The sequence below is a fragment of the Protopterus annectens genome, chromosome 10.part0, assembly GCF_019279795.1.
Source record: "Protopterus annectens isolate FY-2018-M chromosome 10.part0, PAN1.0, whole genome shotgun sequence".
NCBI classification, from domain to species: Eukaryota; Metazoa; Chordata; order Ceratodontiformes; family Protopteridae; genus Protopterus; species Protopterus annectens.
In genome coordinates, this window is record NC_056744.1 from 1,647,198,466 (window position 1) to 1,647,221,158 (window position 22,693).

At 38.7% G+C, this 22,693-nt stretch overlaps 1 protein-coding gene across 1 annotated transcript in view; it reads right to left on the reverse strand.

Annotated features, from left to right (window-relative positions):
• The window catches only part of LOC122814364 (zinc finger protein 208-like), a 441,663-nt gene that overhangs the window by 51,282 nt on the left and 367,688 nt on the right, over positions 1-22,693 (reverse strand). The window contains exons 13-14 of the mRNA XM_044086948.1: positions 12,564-12,905; positions 1,356-1,482 (exon numbers count right to left, since the gene is read on the reverse strand). Of these exons, the coding sequence (XP_043942883.1) occupies positions 1,356-1,482; positions 12,564-12,905 (469 nt within the window). The remainder of the gene's footprint in view (positions 1-1,355; positions 1,483-12,563; positions 12,906-22,693) is intronic.

Below are 22,693 nucleotides of genomic sequence, written 5' to 3' on the forward strand. Positions count from 1 at the left end.
ACTACAGGTGCGGCAAAGAGCACATCAAAGACTGAAACAATACTTTTACTTTTTTATCTTGTGCACCTCCCCAGTCTTTTAAGCAGTGTCTCAAGTACAATTACTTATGTAAACAGAGAATTCTGATGGGTGGTGATTTTAATTGGGGAAACACTTTGGGATATATATATATATATATATATATATATATATATATATATATATTAGTTGGTTTGACTTAAAATTCTGTGTACCTGATGGTCTGATTAAATATGACAAAAATGTTGTATTTTGAATTGTGTTTACGCATTTTAAACCACAATAAAACCAGCTTGTGTTTTATCTTTGAACTGTGCTGATTTCTTCCTTTCCATGGTGCCTTGACTGGATTTTGGTACAGGTTTCACTTTTGGGTACCAGTTCGAGTTTGTTGGATTTAATCTTACTTAGATATGTTACTAATACATATAACTCCACAGTACACTGGCACACGTGGCTATGGTCAATCCAGTGCACCAAGGACACCAAGGTATCCTTACTATATGTTGACTAACAGCACACTACTGGCCAACACCCCCCCCCCCTTAACAGGTCCCTCCTATCGAGACCCAAAGTCTCAGAGTACTTCAACATCATGGGGGAGGGACAGACACTATTGTGGTTGTAAAATCTCACGTTCCACAATGTATCTTCACCAGGACAACATGCAAATTAACATCATATTAACAACTTAAATCAAGGAACTACAGCTCTATAAAGACAGACAATGGCTCCCAGCTCCATGAAGACAAACAATGGCTCTCAGCTCCATGAAGACAGACAAATGGCTCCCAGCTCCATGAAGACAGACAAATGGCTCCCACCTCCATGAAGACAGACAATGGATCCCAGCTCCATGAAGACAGACAATGAATCCCAGCTCCCTGAAGATAGATAATGGAGCTAAGTATGCACTCCTTGGAAGACAGGCGGAGAAAGGGTGACATTAGGTACATCAGCTGGGAGTACAGATGACAAAATATATTGTTATTTCACATGAAAGTGACTAGATGGGCAAAAGTGGCATGCAGTGAAGATGATAAAAAGCTGAAAGGAAAGATGGTTTCACTTTAAAACAGATAAATATAAAGGATAACCTAATGAAAATGCACATCTGAAAATAGCAGGAGATTTCAAGTATATTGTACATGCCTAAACAGCAAACAAACAAGTCAACTGAGAAAGAAATTGAATGTATCACGACTCTCTGGAGTAAGAAGCAGGCTAATATATTTTCCAAGTACATGTCTACTATTTATCATGGCCTGGCACTGTAATATGACAACGGTAATGCTCAAGAATAAAGATCTCATTTCTAAAGCAGAGACTACATTTACCTACTGAAATCAAGGTTTCACAGTTCTGTGCCATTACTTCCCAGTGAAGTTCTTTATCTTGTTTTGTTAACATGTTCCACTCCTCTTCTGAGAAATTCACAGCAACATCCTCAAAGGTTACTGGTACCTGAAAAGCACAAGCAGTGTTTTTCATTTCTTTCACTGCATGCAACACAAAATTTACACTTTTGAAACATGTTATATAATAATAAAATGGTCATTCATTTGTTTCTCTCCTTTTGCCATAACAAGTAAATGGCTGACATCAATTCACTAACTCTGGAGGGTATGATACAGTCATGTGAATTCCTGTAAGTACAAGGTCGAAATGAAGATGAGCTCAGCGACATTTCATTACAGTGGTACATGCACGTAGACATACACATACACACTTAATAAATTGGTCATGAAACTGCTTGTGTGCTGTTTTGCACTAATCTGCCTTAAGGAGCAGAAACAAAGAGTTAAGTAGTCTGAGAATAGAGGGATGAACAACAAGATACTGAGTCATACTATACCCTACTCAATGGGAAGGGTGGGATGAGAACAGAGGGCTACACTACAGAACACTGAACTCATGCCGTACATAGGACAGTGGGAGAGGTGAAAACAGTGTGAGGACAGAAGGTCAGTGTGAAGGATGGCACACCCCTGGTGTGCAGCTATGGAGTAGTACAGCACAGACTGTGACAAAGCAATGAATTAAACCATATGATACTGGGACCATACTCTACACACTACAGAGTGGGAGCAGTGTGAGTGGGATGAGGCAAGATGATTAAACAGCATGCATTGAGCCCATGATGCGTGTCTGTGGGGGGTGAGTGGGAAGTAGCACTTAAGTAAGGGGACTGAGCTGAACTGCTGCGCACTGAGACCATGCCACGTAACTGTGGACAGAGTTGTTAAAGAAGCAAGGGAAGGTTTCTTCTAGCAGTTAGTGTATGGATTTTACTGTATTTTCTGCCTGCAAAATATCTCTTCTCCCAACTCCATCCTTCCCACTTTAAATTACACACGGAAGAGTATGTGGGACTCAGACTAAAGTCTGCAAGCACAGGAACAGTAGTTAAGACTGAGTGATCTAACTTTCAGGAAGAAAAGTAATACACAGGAGGGAAGCCCAGGGTGATGAAGGGTAGTAGTACAGTCACAAACAAGTGGGAAAGAAGACTTGGGAAGGGCTAATAATTAGTAGGAAATTAGCAGAAATGTATTGTAAAAGTAAAGGTCCAGCTACAGATGTTCAGACACCTTGTAGGATAAGGCAGAAAGGACACAGCAAATGGTCCAGGGTGGCACAGCCATATAAAAGGGGGAAGCTAGCTATGGGGGGTGGGGGGTGATCAATAAATGGGCCATGAACTTAAATGGAGAAAAATACCAGGGAGGGGGACAGAAGTGGCAGTGGTAGAAGCAGAACATAAGATATGGGAGACAACCAATATGTTTTGCAGAGATTATTTTAGCAAAGAAAAGAAAAGAAAGGTAGTGGAACCAGCAGGACAGTAGGTCAGCTGGAAAAATAAATAAATAAAAGGAGCTGAAGAAATGAGACAGTGAAACATGTAAGACCACAACATTGAATACAGACATGATGAAAGGTGTCTGAAAGGAACAAAAGTACACCTGAAGCTGTACCACCTACCTGGCATAGAAGGATAAAGCAGACAATGGTCTGAGTAGCACTAGACACTGGATGTGCTAGCTGAAGGGGTAAAGGTGAATGGGAGGGTGTTGGTGTGGTGTGCCACAGTTAGGGAAGGCGCTCTGGCTAATGGAGGTCAGAGAAGGTGTGCCATACATAAAAAGTGGTCACATGCTTCATGCTGCTAAGCCAAACCTAAGCACTGTAAATGAAAACAACACAAGCATAGAAGCACAATCAACAAGTCAGAAATTCTTACACATTAAAGCCAGAAATGCAGGGCCTGTTCTGGCAGCAGGCACATCTGCTACTGACAGGATAAAAGGAATAGTCCTAAGCACTAATGTGATATCTGCCTGAATCATGGCCCTAGATCAAGGAGAGTTAATGGTTAACTGGCAAAAGAGAGAAACAGGCAGAGAAACAATGGAGTAAAAGGGCAAAAAAAAAATGCGTAAAGTGATTTCAGTGAGGGGGTTTCATGAAAAGAAGACAGACACAGTAAATTGTAAGTAGAGACTTCCTGTCTGACTTTGGTATGTCGTGGCCGACTGAGGGGTTAAGAATGGGAAGGCAGGTCTTCATGCTGCTGCTGTATCAGAAGTGTCAGACCTAATCCTAAAAGTCTCAACATTTCTAGAAATAAACTGTGAATCAAATCAAAAAACAGCAAATTAGCTAATTTGCTGGTACATCTTTAAAGCACTTTCACGGTTTTATTTTGTTTTGTTTTTTGCAGTTTTTTCATCCCCACTACCCATAGACTATCTGGGTCAGTCACCCTATTCTTTCCCCCTTCACCAGTGCAAGGATAGTCCAAGGAGGGGCCATCATTTAGACAGCCATCAGGCAGTTGGCACTTTTTCTGATTTTCTCCTTGACTTAATTGCACACAACAGATAGGTACCATTGAAGAGCATGTAATGTACTGTCTATGGAGGACATTATCTCACTTCTGTATGGCCATTCCCACCAAGCAGCCCTACTCCTCCCTTTGGAGTAAAAGCACTGGTCTCTCTGGCCTCCAACAGGGATACTGCATCATCCAGTGCATCTGTGATTGCATGAGATACCCCTCACTCCTCAGAAGAATATAGTAGGCTACACCCCTTCACTCCCCCACTTTGTCCCTGCCCAGCTTCTCCAGTGACAGGGACAATAAGTGCCAATGTTTTTTTTTTTTTTTTTTTTTGGCGCACATTTAAGTTTGCGTGTGCCAAGGATGTCCCTTATGCACGTGTATTGCCCTGTTGAAATGTGTATTGTCAATGTTATTGAAATCAACCTTCGGGTGTTTTGATGATATTCAGTACACAACACACGCACACACATACATGTGTGTGTGTGTGTGTGTGTGTGTGTGTGTGTGTGTATGTATATATATATATATATATATATATATATATATATATATATATATGGTTCTAGGTTATAACACCGACAGCACACAACATCGACAACGACATCACCGACACCACATCATCGACAGTTCACAAACACGACACGCTTTTACACTCAACACATCATCATAACAACCAATAAATAAAACAAATTCCCTGACCAAAAACCACACACACAACACAAGCACACCTAAATCCTAACAAACATTAAACCTTACATACACAACTATCCACAACCCTAACCGAAACCCTAACCCTAAGGTCCGTCACTATCGCACACTAACCTAACCTGCGCCCTAACCCTAACTCACTTAACCGCCCCTAACCCAAAACAATTCACTACTGCACCCTTACCTAACCCGCGCCCTAACCCTAACTCACTTAACCCGCCCCTAACCCAAAACATTCACTACTGCACCCTTACCTAACTCGCGCCCTAACCCTAACTCACTTAACCCACCCCTACCCCTACAGACCGTCAACATTGCACACTTACCTTACTCGCACCCTAATGTCCGTCACTACCGCATACTTACACATCCTTTCCCCATCTCGGTGTTCTCTGCGTCGGTGTTTTCATCCGTCGATCTTCTGGCGTCGGTGATTTCACTGTCTGTCTTCTCATCTGTCGACGTTGTAACCTAGACCCATATATATATATATATATATGTACACACATACATATATACAGTGGATATAAAAAGTGTACACACCCTGTTAAAATGTTTTTTGTGATATAAAAAAAAATGAGACCACAATAAATAATTTCAAAACTTTTTCCACCTTTTATGTGACCTATACCCCGTACAATTCAATTGAAAAACAAACAAATCTGTTGGGGGAAAAAATATAAACAATAAAAAACATACAATAAGCTGGTTGCAGAAGTGTGCACACCCTTAAACTAATACTTTGTTGAAGCACCTTTTAATTTAAATTACAGCATTCAGTTTTCTTGGGTACACACCTGCCATCAAATGAAGATACTCTGATTAACCCCAAATAAAGTTCAGCCACCCTAGTAGGATTTTCCTGACATTTACTCATTTGCCTGCTATAGCAAAAGCCAAGGTTTGCAGAGAGCTTACAAAGCATCAAAGGGACCTCATTGTTGAAAGGTATCAGTCAGGAGAAGGGTACAAATAAATTTCCACAGCATTGGATATACCATGGAAGACAGTCATCAATAAGTGGAGAAAATATGGGACAACAGTGATGTTGCAAAGAACTGGACGTCCCTCCAAAACTGATAAAAAGACAAAACAAAAACTGGTCAGGGAGGCTACCAGGAGACCTACAGCAGCACTGAAGGAGCTGCAGGAATTTCTGGCAAGTACTGGTTGTGTACTACATGTGACAACAACCTCCCGTATCCTCCACCATATGTTTGGGCTATGGGGTGGGGTTGCAAGATGGAAGCTTTTTCTTACACAGAAAAACATCCAAGCCCAGCTAAAATTTGCAAAACAACACATCACGCTTCCCAAAAGCATGTGGGAAAATGTGTCATGGTCTGATGAGACCAAGGTTGAACTTTTTGGCCACAATTCCAAAAGGTACGTTTGGTGCAAAAACGACACTTTGCATCAGCAAAAGAATACCATCCCTACGGTGAAGTATGGTGGTGGCAGTATTATGCTTTGGGGTTACTTTTCTTCAGCTGGAACTGGGGCTTTAGTCAAGGTGGATGGAATTATGAACAGTTCCAAATACCAGTCACTTTTGGCCCAAATCCTTTAGGCATCTGCTAGAAAGCTAAAGATGAAGAGGAATTTCACCTTTCAACACGACAATGACCCCACACAAACATCCAAATCAACAAAAGAATAGCTTCAGCAGAAGAAAATTAAAGTTTTGGAATGGCCCAGCCAGAGCCCAGACCTAAATCCAATAGAAAATCTCTGTGGTGACCTGAAGAGGGTTGTGTACAAGAGATGTCCTCGCAATCTGACAGATTTGGAGCACTTTTGCAAGGAAGAGTGGGCAAATACTGCCAAGTCAAGATGTGCCATATTGATAGACTCCTACCCAAGAAGACTGAATGATGTAATTAAATCAAAAGGTACTTCAAAAAAGTATTAGTTTAAGGGTGTGCACACTTATGCAACCAGCTTATTGTAAGTTTTTTTATTTTTTTCCCCTAACAGATTTGTTTGTTTTTCAATTGAATTGTACAGGTTATAGGTCACATTAAAGGAGGGAAAAGTTTTGAAATGATTTATTGTGGTCTCATTTTTTTATATCACAAAAACCTGGCATTTTAACAGGGGTGTGTACACTTTTTATATCCACTGTATATATATATATATATATATATACACATATACATACATATACATATATATATATATATATATATATACATATATATATATATATATACATATACACATATATATCAATATATATGTAGAGAGAGAGAAAACACACACACACACACACACACACACACACACACACACACACACACACACACACACACACACACACACACACACTTTGCAATACAACAGCTTAGGACTTAATATACCCCCGTACATTCACCCAACCTCTAGCAGACAACAAACTACTAGATGATGGCAGCATAGAAGTAATCAATCAGGGGTTCTCTAGAAGGGTGTCAGCAGTTCAGTGACTTTCTGTAAGTAATACACTAGTGAGAGAAGGGAGACAATGTCTGAGAGTTTAAAAGAAACCTGACATATTGGCATTAGGTACACATAGTAACATATAAAGGGGTGCAGAATAACCTAGAACATTCTGAAATAACTGAATTGTTCACCTAGAAATTAATTACCGACTGTAAGAAAGTGTTCAAAGTAAATCAAAATGAACACATTACAACAATAATCTGTTTAAATTAAGGTTTAAAAGTAGGTATTAAAGGGTGGGATGAAGGGAGCTGTGGCATACCTAACAACTTTAATTCTGCCTTGCAAACAAAGGTAAACATACACATTTCTCCTCCGAACTCTTACAAAAAGTAGGTTGCTGGTAGATGGCAATATCCTTCTTTGTATCAATTAGCTACTTAAGAAATTCTTATTGGAATTTTGTGGGATTTTCATACTCCTAAATCATAATTGAAGGTTTCTTTGGATTATAGTTAAACAAAAGGTCAGCAGGGCTAAGACAGAATATATGTGTGTAAATGAGAGGGAGGGTAGAGGAATGGTGAGAATGCAGGGAGTAGAGTTGGTAAAGGTGGACGAGTTTAAGTACTTGGGATCAACAGTTCAGAGTAATGGTGAATGTGGAAGAGAGGTGAAGAAGAGAGTACAGGCAGGGTGGAATGGGTAGAGAAGAGTGTCAGGAGTGATTTGTGACAGACAAGTACCAGTAAGAGTGAAAGGGAAGGTCTACAAGAGGGTAGTGAGACCAGCTATGTTATATGGGTTGGAGACAGTGACATTGACAAAAAGGCAGGAGTCAGAGCTGGATGTGGCAGAGTTAAAGATGTTAAGATTTGCACTCGGTGTGACTAGGATGGATAGGATTAGGAATCAGTATATTAGAGGGTCAGCTCATGTTGGACAGTTTGGAGACAAAGCAAGAGAGTCGAGATTGCGTTGGTTTGGACATGTGCTGAGGAGGGATGATGGGTATATTGGGAAAAAGATGCTAAGGATGGAGCTGCCAGGTAAGAGGAAAAGAGGAAGGCCTAAGATACGGTTTACGGACGTGGTGAGAGAGGACATGCAGGCAGTTGGTGTGACAGAGCAAGATGCAGACAGTTGGTGTGACAGAGCAAGATGCAGATGATAGGAAGAAATGGAAAGAGATGATCTGCTGTGGCGACCCCTAACGGGAAAAGCCGAAAGATGATGATGATGATGATGATAGTTAAACAACTGAATAAATTAGCAGCAGCAGATGCGAAAGATTTTCAGATGATGCATGGGGGTTTGCAAAGTGAAGGAGTGGGTTTCATTTGCATTCTGTATGACAGAACTATGTCCTCTCTTTTCCATCTCATGTTGCAGTCACTTTCAGATCCCAGCATCCTACCTCCTTTACCTTTTGTCACGTCACAGTGTTTCCTTGCAAACTACAACATAAAGGCCCCTTTCCTGTTATATGCATACTATACCATCTTCCCAACTGGCAGATTGCTGTTTGTGTCCTTTACCTATTACCTTGTCAGCATCAGTACTAAATTATGGGTCTATATTAAAAGACTGAACGTTCACAACCATGAATACGACAACAGCGACACATAAATGCCGAACTGCTAAAAGAGCGAAACACGTAAACATCGAAAATTGGAAAGCCAAACGTATTTTCTTGGCCAGCATGGTGATCGTGGGGAAGAGGAAATATATCCTTTTCCCCACTGTAGTGCTATCTCAGAGTTGGTATATTTAAGTAGGGGAGTGTGAGGTGTTGGGGGGTGCAGGGGGGCTTGCCCCCTTGCAAAAGTGTGTTTATTGAAGTTTGTTTACGTAGGTTTTCCTTACCTGTATGGTGTTGTTGTTTTTGAAAATGCATTCGGCATTCCAATTTCCGATGTTTATGTGTTTCGCTCTTTTAGCAGTTCGGCATTTATGTGTCGCTTTTGTCATATTCGCGGTTGTGAACGTTCGGTCTTTTAATTTAGACCCCTAAATTGCCATCCTCCAGAGGTTCTACAGATCCATTTTTATTCTGTCTATATACTGTGTTCAGTCAGTGGTACAATTCTGTGATACTTGTAATAGGGACTTCTCTGTTGCACGTCTTAAAAAATATGACTGAAGGCATGTTACGTAATGTTTGCCCAACCAACCATTCTACACAATATTTGCCCTAGCAGTAAAAATCATGGTACACCATGACTCTTCTTCTTATGAAGCAATAGTCATTGACAGCTTATTGTGTTCTGCCACCCCAGCAATTACATAAATTCAAACCACTGCCCTGCCAGTTTCCACATCTGCCAGTTTACTGCAAATAGCTTTTATATGGCAGTATAAAAGGTCTTAGTCAAACACACAAGCCGTAATCACTCATTTTTTCAAGTTCTCTCCTTTGTCAGTTAAAACATTTAATTTAATATAATTTTGAACGATACCCCTCAGGAAACTATGTTGCTGTGTATCCTCTAATGCACAAGAAGCCAGATACATTATCAGTACTCATCTCATGTACTCCCCCAAGTATGCAACCAGTCTCTCCTTCTGTACCATTCCACAAATCTACAACCAGTCTCTCCTTCAGTATTTCTACCACGACATCCCCCAGATGTGCAACCAGTCACCCCTTTTACACATTTTCCATGACCTTCCACAGATGTGCTCCTCTCTGCTCAACAACACCCTTATGATACTCCCCAGGTTGGCTGTCAACCTCCCCTTTCATACGTGTTTTAAGATTCTTTACAGATCAGCAACTAATCATCCCTTCTGACAGTATTCCATACCACTTCCTATTATGAAGGTCAAAACAACTGACTTACAGCTCCCCATCCCTTCGGGGATTCTGTAATCTGCACTGTTGCCTTTCAGTACTTCAATAATCAATAATTTTTACAAGTACACCAGCTATAAGATAATTATAAACATACAAAATGCCAGGAGGAGGACAGGATCAACTATTCGATATATCCACCACCCTATGCCGTAGAAAAGATGTTTCTTTTTAACACCTCAAATCTAGCCCCCTCCAACTGGCACATAGGTTCCTTCTTTTCTCATTGTTCTTTTCAATAAGTAACTCCAGCTCTTTTTTAACTTATGAACCCACAGATAGCACACCAGTAAACTAGCAGAACTAGTATTTTGGTGACTGGGGAAGAAGAAGTTGAAAGTATCTGGACAAATTGATGTAGGACATTCTGTCATATGCACGACACAGGAAGGATATTGGGAGGGAGTACTCAAGGACTCAAAACAGGAGTTGACTGGGACTACTGCAATATTAATCAGAAGAACTTTTGCACATTTTAAATGGGCCAGATTAACAAAATAATGATTTGATGCTACCAGCCCATGTACAGAGCCAGAGAAAAAGACTACAGTTTCTAAAAATGATACACTTGCCAATATTTTTCGCAGAACAGGCAAACAGAGACAGGTTTACTGATATAACATAAATTAAATTCTTAAAGTCTGCAAAGCCACATTATTTATAGAACAATCACTCTGCTTCTCTGTGGAAACAAAAATCCCTGATGAAATGGTGGCAAGGACTGAGAACTTTCTACTTAAGCTCATTTATCTAGAGAAACAAGTTTTTTTTATCAGCACAAGAAAAGGGGGGGGGGGGAGGCTTGACTTAACACAACGGCCAAACCCAACTTGGCCTGCTAAGCTTCATATGATTCTGCAAGCTGCAGTAATTGTTAATTTTTACAGTGCTGTTTATATTCAGTACACTAGGACTTTATATGGCAGGTTCATAAAAGATATGGGTTCGGGTTCAGGTTCAGCTTTATAGACATGTGCAAACTTCACTGCAGCCCTCCACCATGAAATTCTGTGCCACTTGTGAGTTGTCATATCTCCTTGTCATGTACATACGCACCTGGTAAGGCTCCCCTTTGTGCCTCTTTCCCTATTCTCCCAATAGTTTGCCTTAAAAAACACATTCACAGACAGTTATTCCAATACTGCATTGATGACTGCATCTTTAAGGCTTAGCACCACAGAGGAAACCACAAAGTATTTTAGGATTTTCAGTAGATGAGGTGATTATTTTTTGTTTAAGCACCGATTTTTAAGAATCTCAAATTGTTTCTCTTAACCACGTGAATGTCTTAGACCTGCATTCCCAACAGTTTCTACTTCATTAAAGCATTTCCTTGAGATACATGGTATCCTGGTATCTAAACAGCAATCACAAACCACGATTTTCATTAAAGCTCCACTAAGAGTTTAACCTAGTCTAAACTTCAGTTTTTAACTGGGTGGATGAAAATATAGCAGGGCAAGTCTCCCTGCAACCCCATGATTGTACAAATGATGGGGTGACAAAAAAAAAAAAAAAAACTGAATCCCTGTTGCCACGTGCGCACACACACACACACACACACACACACACACACACACACACACACACACACACACACACACACACACACACACACACAAACACAAACACATGTACTGATTTCCCACTAGACACAATGAATAAGGGTTTAAAAACGGGAAAATATGTATGACACATTGAAGCCTCATCTAATTTAGACACAACCAAGGGTAGCGAAGCTATCAAACAAACCTCAAACCCCTCTGCTTAGGCTTCAAAATAAATTACAGCAATGAAAAGCATTACTCAAAGATTTTTGTTCTTCCTTTTAAATGCAAAATGGGCCTATCACAAGGGGCTTCAGGCTGAGCTGAGACAGACTACATAATCGTACACTGCTAATCAGCTCAGTCATGGAGCTAACCAGTCTCAACTTTATTTCTGACCTCTTTTCCTCTCATTTATTCAGTTACCTAAACACTACGGTGATTTGGATGGTGCTGAAACATCAAACTTTTGAAGAACATTCAACATTGCAGAGACCAGTACTTTGGGGCCCAGATACAAGAGAAAGAATATCTGCAGAGTAAGAACAAATTTAATCAAGGATCAGGCATACTAAGCTGACTATGGGATGACATCTCAATTAAAAATTAATAATGACAACTTATTCTGTCAGAAGGTGAATGCTGGTGAGCCCTTCTAAAGAGGCAGCTTAAACATTCAAGGGAACTGGATCTCGCTAGCTGTTCTTTTATTACTTACTGTTTATTACTTATGAATTTAAATAGTACTTTAACTAGGCAGCACGTTTATTATAGTTCAGAATATTTTGCCCCGAATTTTATTCAAACAATGATTTGTACTATAAAAATTTTACATTTTAGCTGTAACGTAATTAGGTGAAATACCTATATACCACATAAATGGTCAATAGACTATGTAATAATTTCATATTACACATTGTCAGGGTCATGAACACTGTTTTTGTTGTCCTTTTTTCCACTTGCTTTTTTATTCCGTTACATGCAGTACACATACTTGTTACATCTGTGTTACTCATTCCAATAAATATATACTGAAAGATCAAATTAAATTTATAACTGCATAATTCAGAAATCTTCTCAAATATTTTTTTCATATTAGCTGAATTCACATCATTCCACAGTTTGAAACAAAACGTTATGCAAAAGAGAACACAAAGAGCATGCTTACTGTTAGAAAGCTTTTAAGTTTGCCTTTTCCAAGCTCCATGTTATCATCCCACACTGCCTGTTGGGTGGCCATAATATAACTCTTAATGTTTTCAATGTTTTCTTCAAATACCTGTACAATTTCTACTTCCTCTTTCTTGACTTCCAAGTAAACATCAGACACTTCCATATGTGTGGTTATAACATAATTTTTAATACATTTGAGATTTTCCTCCATCTTTTTTAGAATTGCTGCTTCTCCATTCATAAGATGTTGAATAAGTCTTTCTTCCATGTGATGTTGAAACTGGTGCAGTTTTGCAATCTCTTGTGTAACATACTGGTCCACACTCCAAACATCTTCCTGAAAAACAATGAATACAGAATGAGACAAGATGAGTGGCTGTAACTTATAGTATCAAATGTGTACATGTATTTTCTTACAGAAAAAAAATGAATTGTGGCCAAACCCTCTAACACAGAACATGACACATATCTGAGACACTAGTGGCCAGATTCTGTGAACAAGACTCATCTCACCGATATTGCTGGCGGGGCAAGAAAGAATGAACTTAAAATGCTCTTCCTTCTAGAGAAGGAAAGGTGATGCCTAACATGCAGTTGACAGTGCATTGTGCTGGCTACACATTCAGGTATGTAAAACTGAGAAAGGAGGGAAAAAAATGGGAAAAAGGAGGAAGCAGGCCCTTGGCAGCCTGGTATATTTGCGCCTTTGTTCTAACTATAGACTGTTAAGAAAAATGTTCTTATACTATACTTAAACACTCGTCAAAACATGCTATCCAACTAGCAAGGTTTTGTTAAAGGTTCATGTATAAAGGATCACTGCCCCTGTGCTTGGTTCACTGAAGGTTGTGTCTACGTTCATCCACTCTAGTTTCTGTTTACACGGCTTTTGTTTTTATTTTTCATTTTGAAATCAATTAAAAATAACTTTTAAAAAATGTTTTTCTGTGCCAGAGTATGAGGAAACACTTTTACTTGCTGTCTGAGTTGGCTGTGTAATCTAATGCATTATGATGATAACCCACACTCCCATCTTATTATCACCTCCTATCAGGATGCAGGAAGAAAGATAGGCAGTTCAGTAGTGTACAGCTGACCCACGCTATTTCTCTGTGCTACCAAGATAAACTAGATGCAAAGTTAAACAATATAAAACAAAGTTTTACTGAAATAAAATACTACATCCTACTTACTGAAAGGCACGAGACCTGTGTTAACATTTTCTTACAGTACATTACACTGAGTACTCAGGGCTGCATTAATGTGTTCAAAGGTAGAAATACTCGACCTACAACAGAACCACAAAAACATTTGGCATTCTGGAAGCTAACCAGACAACATTAAAGGCTGGAATGAATGGAAAGTTTCTCCATTTTATGCCCAGCTCCAAAACCAAAACCAAAATGAATCTCCTTCAAATCTAAATCCACTGCCAATTTTGCAGACCTTCATCTCTCTCTTCCCATGACTGGACACCCTACTCTGTACAACACAGATCCTAAGAAATCAGCTGAACTCCTTACACACACACTCTCCAGTCTACAAGATCAAAAGTCTAGAAATTAAGGGGAAAGTCTAACTCCAAACTCAAAAACTAGCTAACCCAGGAGTTAAAATCCCTCCTCAAACTCCATGATGAATATTGTCACTCCTGGAAATGTAATCCCAGTAAACAAATATAGGGAACATAGCCAAAAAAGCCATTGGAAGACAGAAGTCATTCCATGATATACCTCCAAAACTCTCTTAAATGCAGACAGCCCTGGGAAATTTGGAAGGAAGTTGTTAACCTCACATGCCAGCCTCATGCTTCTACAAGTACTTCCTGTAGATGGTATGCAGATGATTTCCGCAGACACTGTAATGATCTCCCCAGATGTCTTGCAAAGATCCACACAAATCCTCCCTCATCCCATCCACAATATCTTCCTCACTTTTATTTCCGGAAGACCCCATCCAAAAGCATAATTCTTTTACTGGAACATACTGTTGGTGGGTTCCCTGGTATAGACAATCTACATCCATGGTTCATATACCACTGTCATGACTTCAGTGTTGCATCCCTAAAATACATCTATACTCTTCATCTTACTACTAAATATTATGCCTAATATAAGGAAATCTGCCATAGTAAACCCACTTCCTAACAAAAATAAGCAACACTCACATCCTACTATTGCCTCATTTCCAACTTTCCAGCCCTGTGTAAAATCTTGAAGGAAATTGTCTACCTTCAATTCACAGAATATTACTACATACCAGCTTCTCTCACAAAACTAACATGGCTTCTGGTCAGGGAAGAGCTCTGCCACAACCATCTGGTCTCTGTTCAATTAAATGTTCATGGCAATGAACAAAGATACAATTTTAACTGACCTCACCCGAACCTTTGACTTAATCAATTACTCTTCTCTTGTAATCACCATTTTAGAACTAGGCATTAGTCCTGATGCCATCTTTTGGTCCCAAGGTTATATGACCAACGAACATTTCTCAGTGAATTATAACTCCCGTACTTCTTTCTCCACTCCACTACTCAAAGGTGCAGGATTTATGCCTCCTCTTCTCTTCCTCTCGCTCGCTTACACACACACACACACACACACACACACACACACACACACACACACATATTATATATATATATATATATATATATATATATATATATATATATATTTATATTTATATTTATATTAATAAACTTCAGCTTGACCTTCCTTACCTTCCTCTCCTATAATACAAAGATGACATGGTCCTCTACCACTCCAACCACTCCCCAACTGCCTTTCAGCAAGATCTACAATCAGACTTCAACTGCTTCAGTGAGTGAATTACTACTAAACACATACTAAATACATCCAAAGCTAAATCTATGCCTTTTGGTACCACACAAAAACTCAGCAGATCCAAGCAAACTTTAACAATCTATGATTCACAATAACCATCCCTTACAGTAAGTCACCTCTTTCAAATATCTTGGTCTGTGGTTAGACTATTCCCTCAACGTCCACCTTAGTAATTCATGTAAAAAATGAATCCCCTAGTTTTCTGGCCACACACAAAAAAAAATCCCCTTTTCTATCACATATTTCCAGATATGCAACAGGGAATGGAGTCCTACTCTCTCAACTTGAATTCAGCCTCCTTCTTACATCAGCAGCCACTACTAAAAACTCCACCACTATTCAAGCACAAGAAACCAAATATGTAGCTTTATTACATATTCCTCAAAAAATGAACACAACTGTATTAAAAAAGGGAAACCAACTCCCAATTAACCAAACATCAGATCTGCTACTAGGATCACAACTGTTTAAACTCCTACATGAATATACACTCTCTCCTTTAATCTCATAACCAATAAGACATACCCTACATACAACTTAAAAAGCTTGAACCATTCAGGCCCTAAAACACAAGTCTCACACCCGTGCTACATTTCTTCATTTACGGCTTCCCGATTCTCAAGGTCTGAATTGTGGGAGTCCCTCCCACCTGAAATGAAAGACTCTTCCTGCTATTCCAAGAATAATTCTCTTCTAAAAATCACATTTAGTTAATCAAGCAAAATGCACCTGTTACCCCTTAGATCACATCACTTATCTCCTTTTCCTCTTCTCGACTCTAACGCGACCACTAAGATTTTTTGATTGTTTTCACATGTCGAACTTACTTGACTATTTCTCAAATGTTTTTGAAATTTTTGTACATATAAGAAATTAATGCATTGGATTTACAATGGATTCAAAGCATTTCTCTGCCACTGTTCTGTATTATTGTCTCACTTATAGGTTACTGTACTGTTTTGTATGTCTGGCCAGTTTAGACCCAGTGCTGAGACTGATATCGGTCAGAAATAATCACTGCTCTAACCCAGAAAACAATTTCAAGTAAATAAATACATAAACAAATTATTGTAATAAAAAAATAAGAATAGTGTTATTTTATACCAACTTTTATAATACACTCCCCTTGAAAGCAAACTCTTCTCCTCTACACGTCTTCCTGTTCCCAACACAGAGCCACACATCCGGAATGGCATCAGCACATTACCTGTGGACATAACTTGCTGAAACTGGTGTAACTGAGAGCAGGAATATCATGGCCAAAGTAAATGGATTTGAAACAGTTTTAAGCAAAACATATTTTTAGCATTCATGTCTTGCAGTGTCCTGCTTAGAGGGCTGACAATGGAATTCCAAAAACAAATTCAATTTCATCCCTTTGGACTTGATCTTTAAAGGTAAATACCACATTCCATTCTAGTTAATCTTATCTCAGATTGTTTTCCTTCATATAATTTCATCTAAATGCTTTTTACTGTTTAGAAACCCTTCAGTATTTTCCAGTTTATTCCCAGTTGTTTCCCTGCCGCAGATCATGAAAACCCTGCTATTTTCTTTCCCATTCACATCTTGCACAGTTTCGGAAAGGGATTTGTTTAGCCTGCATGACCTAGGCTAGACAGCAGACAGGGGTCTAAATGGACACATGATAAAATTAGCATGCAAAGGACAGTAGTAATGCTGGAACTGAATTCATCCTCAAGTCTTGGCGAGTTCCTTAATGAGGTGGACCTGTTTTCACAAAATCTCACCAAGATGGCACTGATATATGGACTGTATTTTATATAGTATATCATGCAGAGAAGTAGATTAAAAATAAGAAAATAAAAAAAATTAAAAAAAAATGACAGCTGGGTGCACAAGACACAATTAAAAAAAAGTGCCCAATCTTGGTATGCATACTGGTGCCAGGAGTGGAAAAAATGGAAGAACCCTCAAGACACTGCAACATTCCTACAATGGGGTTAGACCAGGTTCAGGGGGAGGATGCCCCCCCCCTGCTGTAGAAGGAAGTGGGAGTCCACAAAAAACTGACAGGCCAAAAACATCATAAAGATAACACAGTGGACTACTGAAGATAAGCAAGAAATTATAATTTGTTACTATTATGCGAGAAGTCCAGAATTTCCAGATGGAAGATATTCAAAATGAATAAGAGAGAAATCAGATGAAAGAAAAATACTTGCAAAAGTAAGAATGTCAAAAGTTTCAAATGCAAAATTTCTGTTCATTAATATAACAGATCTATGAAAAGCATTATGCAGACAAAGAAACTCTGGGCCGTTTGGAAAAAAAAAAAAAGCGACAGAGGAAGTGCAAAATATAAAGAACAAAATCTAGAGATTTTTGAAAGGTATAAACAAACATGGACACGGGAAAGAAAAAGAGATCTGATATGGTGCAATATTTATGCAAAGGAGAACGCCAAACTAATCAATACAAAAACGCGGCTCTAGAAATATTTGAAGAGAACTGCAGGGAAAGGCACCGATATGGAAAATTTCACAATATAAAAAGATCACAGAGAGGGAAGACAGAACATAAGATTGGTAAAGTCGAAGTTAAACAAACGGAAGCTGAACACCTGTGAAGTGAAGGATTTAGTGTCTAACACAGGTTATGTCACAGCATGATGGAACAGCGAGTCCCCAAAGTAAGAAGAAACAGGTGGGGTGGTAGACAACTGAAGAAGAAATATGGCCACGGGAAAGAAAAACAGATGTAATATGGGTAATATTTATGCAAAGGGGAAAGCAAAACTAATCAATACAAAAAAGCAGAATCAAAGACATTTGAAGAAAAATATAGGCAAAGCCATTCAGATATGGAAAATTTCACAGTGCAGAAAATAAGAAAGCAGAGGAGGAAAGCAGAAAACAGGATTAGTAATGGAGAAGTTAAAGAAATAGAAACTGAAGTTATGGATTACCTGCAAAGTGAAGGACTTACTGTAATAATCCAACCCAAGTAAAGTCACAGCATGATGGAAGAATAAGTCCCCAGATTAAGTAGAAACAGGTGGAACAGGTAGCATCTGGTGACTTGCCACATGAAGATGCTCTGGAGACTTCAGTAGGAAACCAGTACAAAAGTTTAGTTAGAGTTGCACAACAAGGGAAGGAGCAGGAAACAGTGGCAGCTCTGATGCAGTTGATGTTGTGGAATAACAGGCCGGTGAGTTCCTAAATGAAAGAGCAAAGGATGACACTGGAAGTAGTTGAAGAGAATAGGTCAGAAGAAAATGTTCTGAAACTCTTTGTAGAATGTCTGCAGGAAAGAGAGTGCAAATAATGTGCCCTCAGAAATTATCCAAGGGAAGAGTTGCTTTATTTAATACAGAAGGATAGACATGTTAAGGTCAATGAAAGAAATAGATTACAGAAAGCGTTTGCTTACAAAGTACTCCAGAAACCAGACAATACCCCAGCTCTCCAAAATCTAATAAGGCCATACACTATCTCTAGATCCCTTTGCTCGAATAGCAAACTCCCCCTAGATGTTACAAAAGCCAATAATTCAGCTGGGGACTTGCTCTTCTCCAACTACATTTCAAAAATATGGAACAAACTCCCACCCACTATAACCTCCAGCAACTCTATGCTTCAATTTAAAATTCTTCTAAAATCACTCTTAAAAGACACCTGGCTCTGCTCTTATAACTATACAAAAAATCCAGTTTCCAACCCCACTAACCAAATACTACTCCCACCCTCACTAACCAAGTACTACTCATTTCTGTTATTAACTGAAACACTCCTACATTAAACTAATCCCCATTTCTTCATCTCTGTAAACTGTGTAGACTCAAGGATGTGTCAGTTTATCCAATATTAAACAATAGTAATTTCCAGCATTAAGCATATGGCTTGTGAATGTCTCCAAGCATAAATTTTGTATCCTTGTTACCAAATTGTATTTTGTAAATTACTACAATGATTACTTGCACGTGTCCTGTAATGTAAAATGTGTTTTTCTTCTTTTTAGTATTTCTAACTATATTTACTAATATGTGTAGAGTGTAATCTGTAACTCTTACTGCTAACAAGTGGAGCCTTTCTCCCCGGGCTTCCGCTGAAAAAGGACCCATGTCTAGTCTGACTTTCCTGGTAAACAAATGTAAAATAAATAAAATAAGAAATAAATAAATAAATAGATATTAGATAGTAAATAAGACACAAAATGTTAGAAGTCTTAAATGAACATAGTTGTTATTTGTCTTTTGGCTTTTCCCGGTTAGGGGTCGCCAAAGCGGAACTCCAGTCCGCTGATTGGCAGTAGACTTTCACAAATGCCGAGGTGCCAGCTCGACGTTCAACCTTCAACGAAGGCATGCCCATTTATGCATGTCTTTCGAACACCCACCCAACCGCGGGGAGGACATGCAGACTCCACACAGAAGGCACTCCCCGCACTCAGCCGAGAATTGAATGGGAGAACCTCTTGCTGTGAGGCAACAACGCTACTGCTTGAATGAACATAGTAATCAAGACTAATACAAGAAATTTTTGTGATACAAAAGAAGTAAACAGGATATATTATTGTGCAGCTAAATTAACAGCAGATGAAGTCCTACCACAAAAATGCAGAGCAATAAACAGGAAGGGAAGAAATAAAATGCCAACATGGAAGCACTGAATACAGAAACTATAAAGCAATTAAAACAAGAAGTGTCACTGTTAGAAGAGTACAGAACAGGAAACAGATCAACAAAAATAAGCAGCACATGGTATCAGAACAGATCAGGATCCATTATACACTACTGCAAATAATAAACTAAAGATATCAATGCAGGTATAAAAACTAAGAAGATATGCATATAAACAAAAAAAAAAAAATACAAAATAAGCATTCACGGATGACCCACAAAAACATTTATAGAGAAACGAGAAATAAACAGAACCACCACCAAAAAAGAAGAAATGGACACATTTTGGAGAAATATTTACGAAGGCCCTGTGGAACATAAAGATGCTGAATGGATGGAAGAAGCAAAAGAAAAATAAGTTCAAATGTACAGGATATGAAATGGGATGAAATAATGGCCACAGAAACTGAAAGAAAATTAAAGAAAACTCCAGGCCCAGATGCAGTACCTAACTTCTGGCTAAAAGTATTAACATCTCTACATGAAGATTTAGCCTTGAGTAAGAACGAATTATATGAGCATCCCGAACAGACACCAACCTGCTTACCAACAGGAAAAACAATACTCCTCAAGGGTGAACCTACAGGCTATCCTAAAAACTATAAGTCAATAACTTGCCTTCCGATGATGTACAAACTATATACTGGAATTGATGTCAACATAGTTTATAGTCATTTAGAAAAAAACTCAATCGTGGTAATAGAAAGGTAACACAAGAAAGTCATATGGATTTAAGGATCACTGTTGCTAAATAAAGTCACAATGCAGAATTGTAAAAAAGGGGAAGAATGTAAATATGGCATGACTAGATTACATAAAAGCATCTGAAAGCATCCCACATTCATGGATAAAGGAGTGCTTACAGATGTGCAAGATACACCCCATATTGATTAAATACATTACAATGACTATGAAACAGTTGCAAACCACTTTGCAATTAAGTCATAGCAAAAGGCAAATTATTATCCCAGGGATAAAAATTCAAAGGAAGACATTCCAGGGTGATTCTTTGTCACCGTCACGAAAGGAGATACTGCCATCTTGGCTATCTGGAATTTTGTAAATACTTATATGTCATTTGTGAAAATCAACACGATTTATACATAAGTGTGACAGACAGAGATACTGTCAGCACAACTGTCTGGAATTTTGTAAATGGTTACAGGTTCATAGGTTCATACTAGGCTATCTGCCCTAGGGCATTTATAAGCCTAGCCAGAGTGTGTATGGCTTTCACCACCCATTTTAAATAAATTTTGCTATGCCCTTTTTCGAGGTTAGTATACTGTGCCTCTGTCTAACAGTGACACAGAAGTGATACCCGGGGTAAACCTGCGATCTCCCATCCACTCATCAAGATTCCTCTTGAAGAGAGTCAATGAGGGACTCTGCCTAACCTGGACTGGGATTTTATTCCAGAGTGAAGGGAGCCTCTGGGTTATGAATCTGTCCCTCCAGCATGTCCTATTTATTATGTGTCATTTCTGAATGTCAACATGCTTCATGTAAGATGCTTGTGTTACAACCTTATTAGAACTGTATGTTATGTGTATATCAAACTAGGTTTGTACAGACGTGTGTTGAAAAGGATTTGTAAAGTACTGAGCTTAAGGATGTAACCACAGTGTACCCTACTGGAAAACAACAGAAATGTATATACACTATTGTAACTGTTTAAATGTATATATTTTAACAGGGGAAACTGGAACACAGGAGGTTAACTTCAGAAAAATAACTGAAATTCAATTACTTTATGGCAGAAAGAAGACACAATGTCTAAATCTACAGAACTTTCTGCACTGTCTTGTGTTTTATTGTTTTATGACTTCCAGCAAGTACCAAGATTTGAGGAAAAGCCCTTGTGTATGTATTTTCACAGGTAGATGCTAAATGCTACCAGCTGCATCAATGGCTGTTTTTCACCTGGGATAAAGTCAGATGACAAGAAATGATGTAATTCTGCAAGCTATCCCAGCAGTAATATTTGAGATGGTCATTAAAGAACTCTCGGAGTAAGAGACCACATTCTGTAGTCTGTCTTGGACCTGACCAGAAGACCCATTCACCACACATTTGCCTTGCTTGTTCTGAAGTATAGTATAATTATTTTAGATATAGTCAGGAATATAGCAATACCTAATTTAGATGTTTTTCTTTATTTATTTGAGACTGTCCTGCAATATTGTTTTAAATATTTCCTATGATTTTGAACTCTGACATAATTGTAAATATATATGCAGCATTTTCTTGTTCTTTTAATATTTATTATTATTAAATATATTTAAACCTTTCATTGTGGCTGGTCTGTCGAAACATTTATGTTCGGAGAGTACTTGCATATTTATTTGGTGACACTGTGTAGGCCACTCCTAATAACCTTGCTCTGGGTCAAACTACAATTTGTATTGATAATAACATTACACAGCAAGACTGGATACCCTTTGTTAAGGGCCTTAAAGTAGCTGACAAAGAGTTGGCTTGTGGCAGTAATAACTATCTTATAGTCTGGGCAGAAGGGGGCATAGCTAGCAAACCTGTGTCAGCCTTTCCCAAGTGTGTGTGTGTGTGTGTGTGTGTGTGTGTGTGTGTGTGTGTGTGTGTGTGTGTAAAACAAATCTCCAAGAGTGTGTG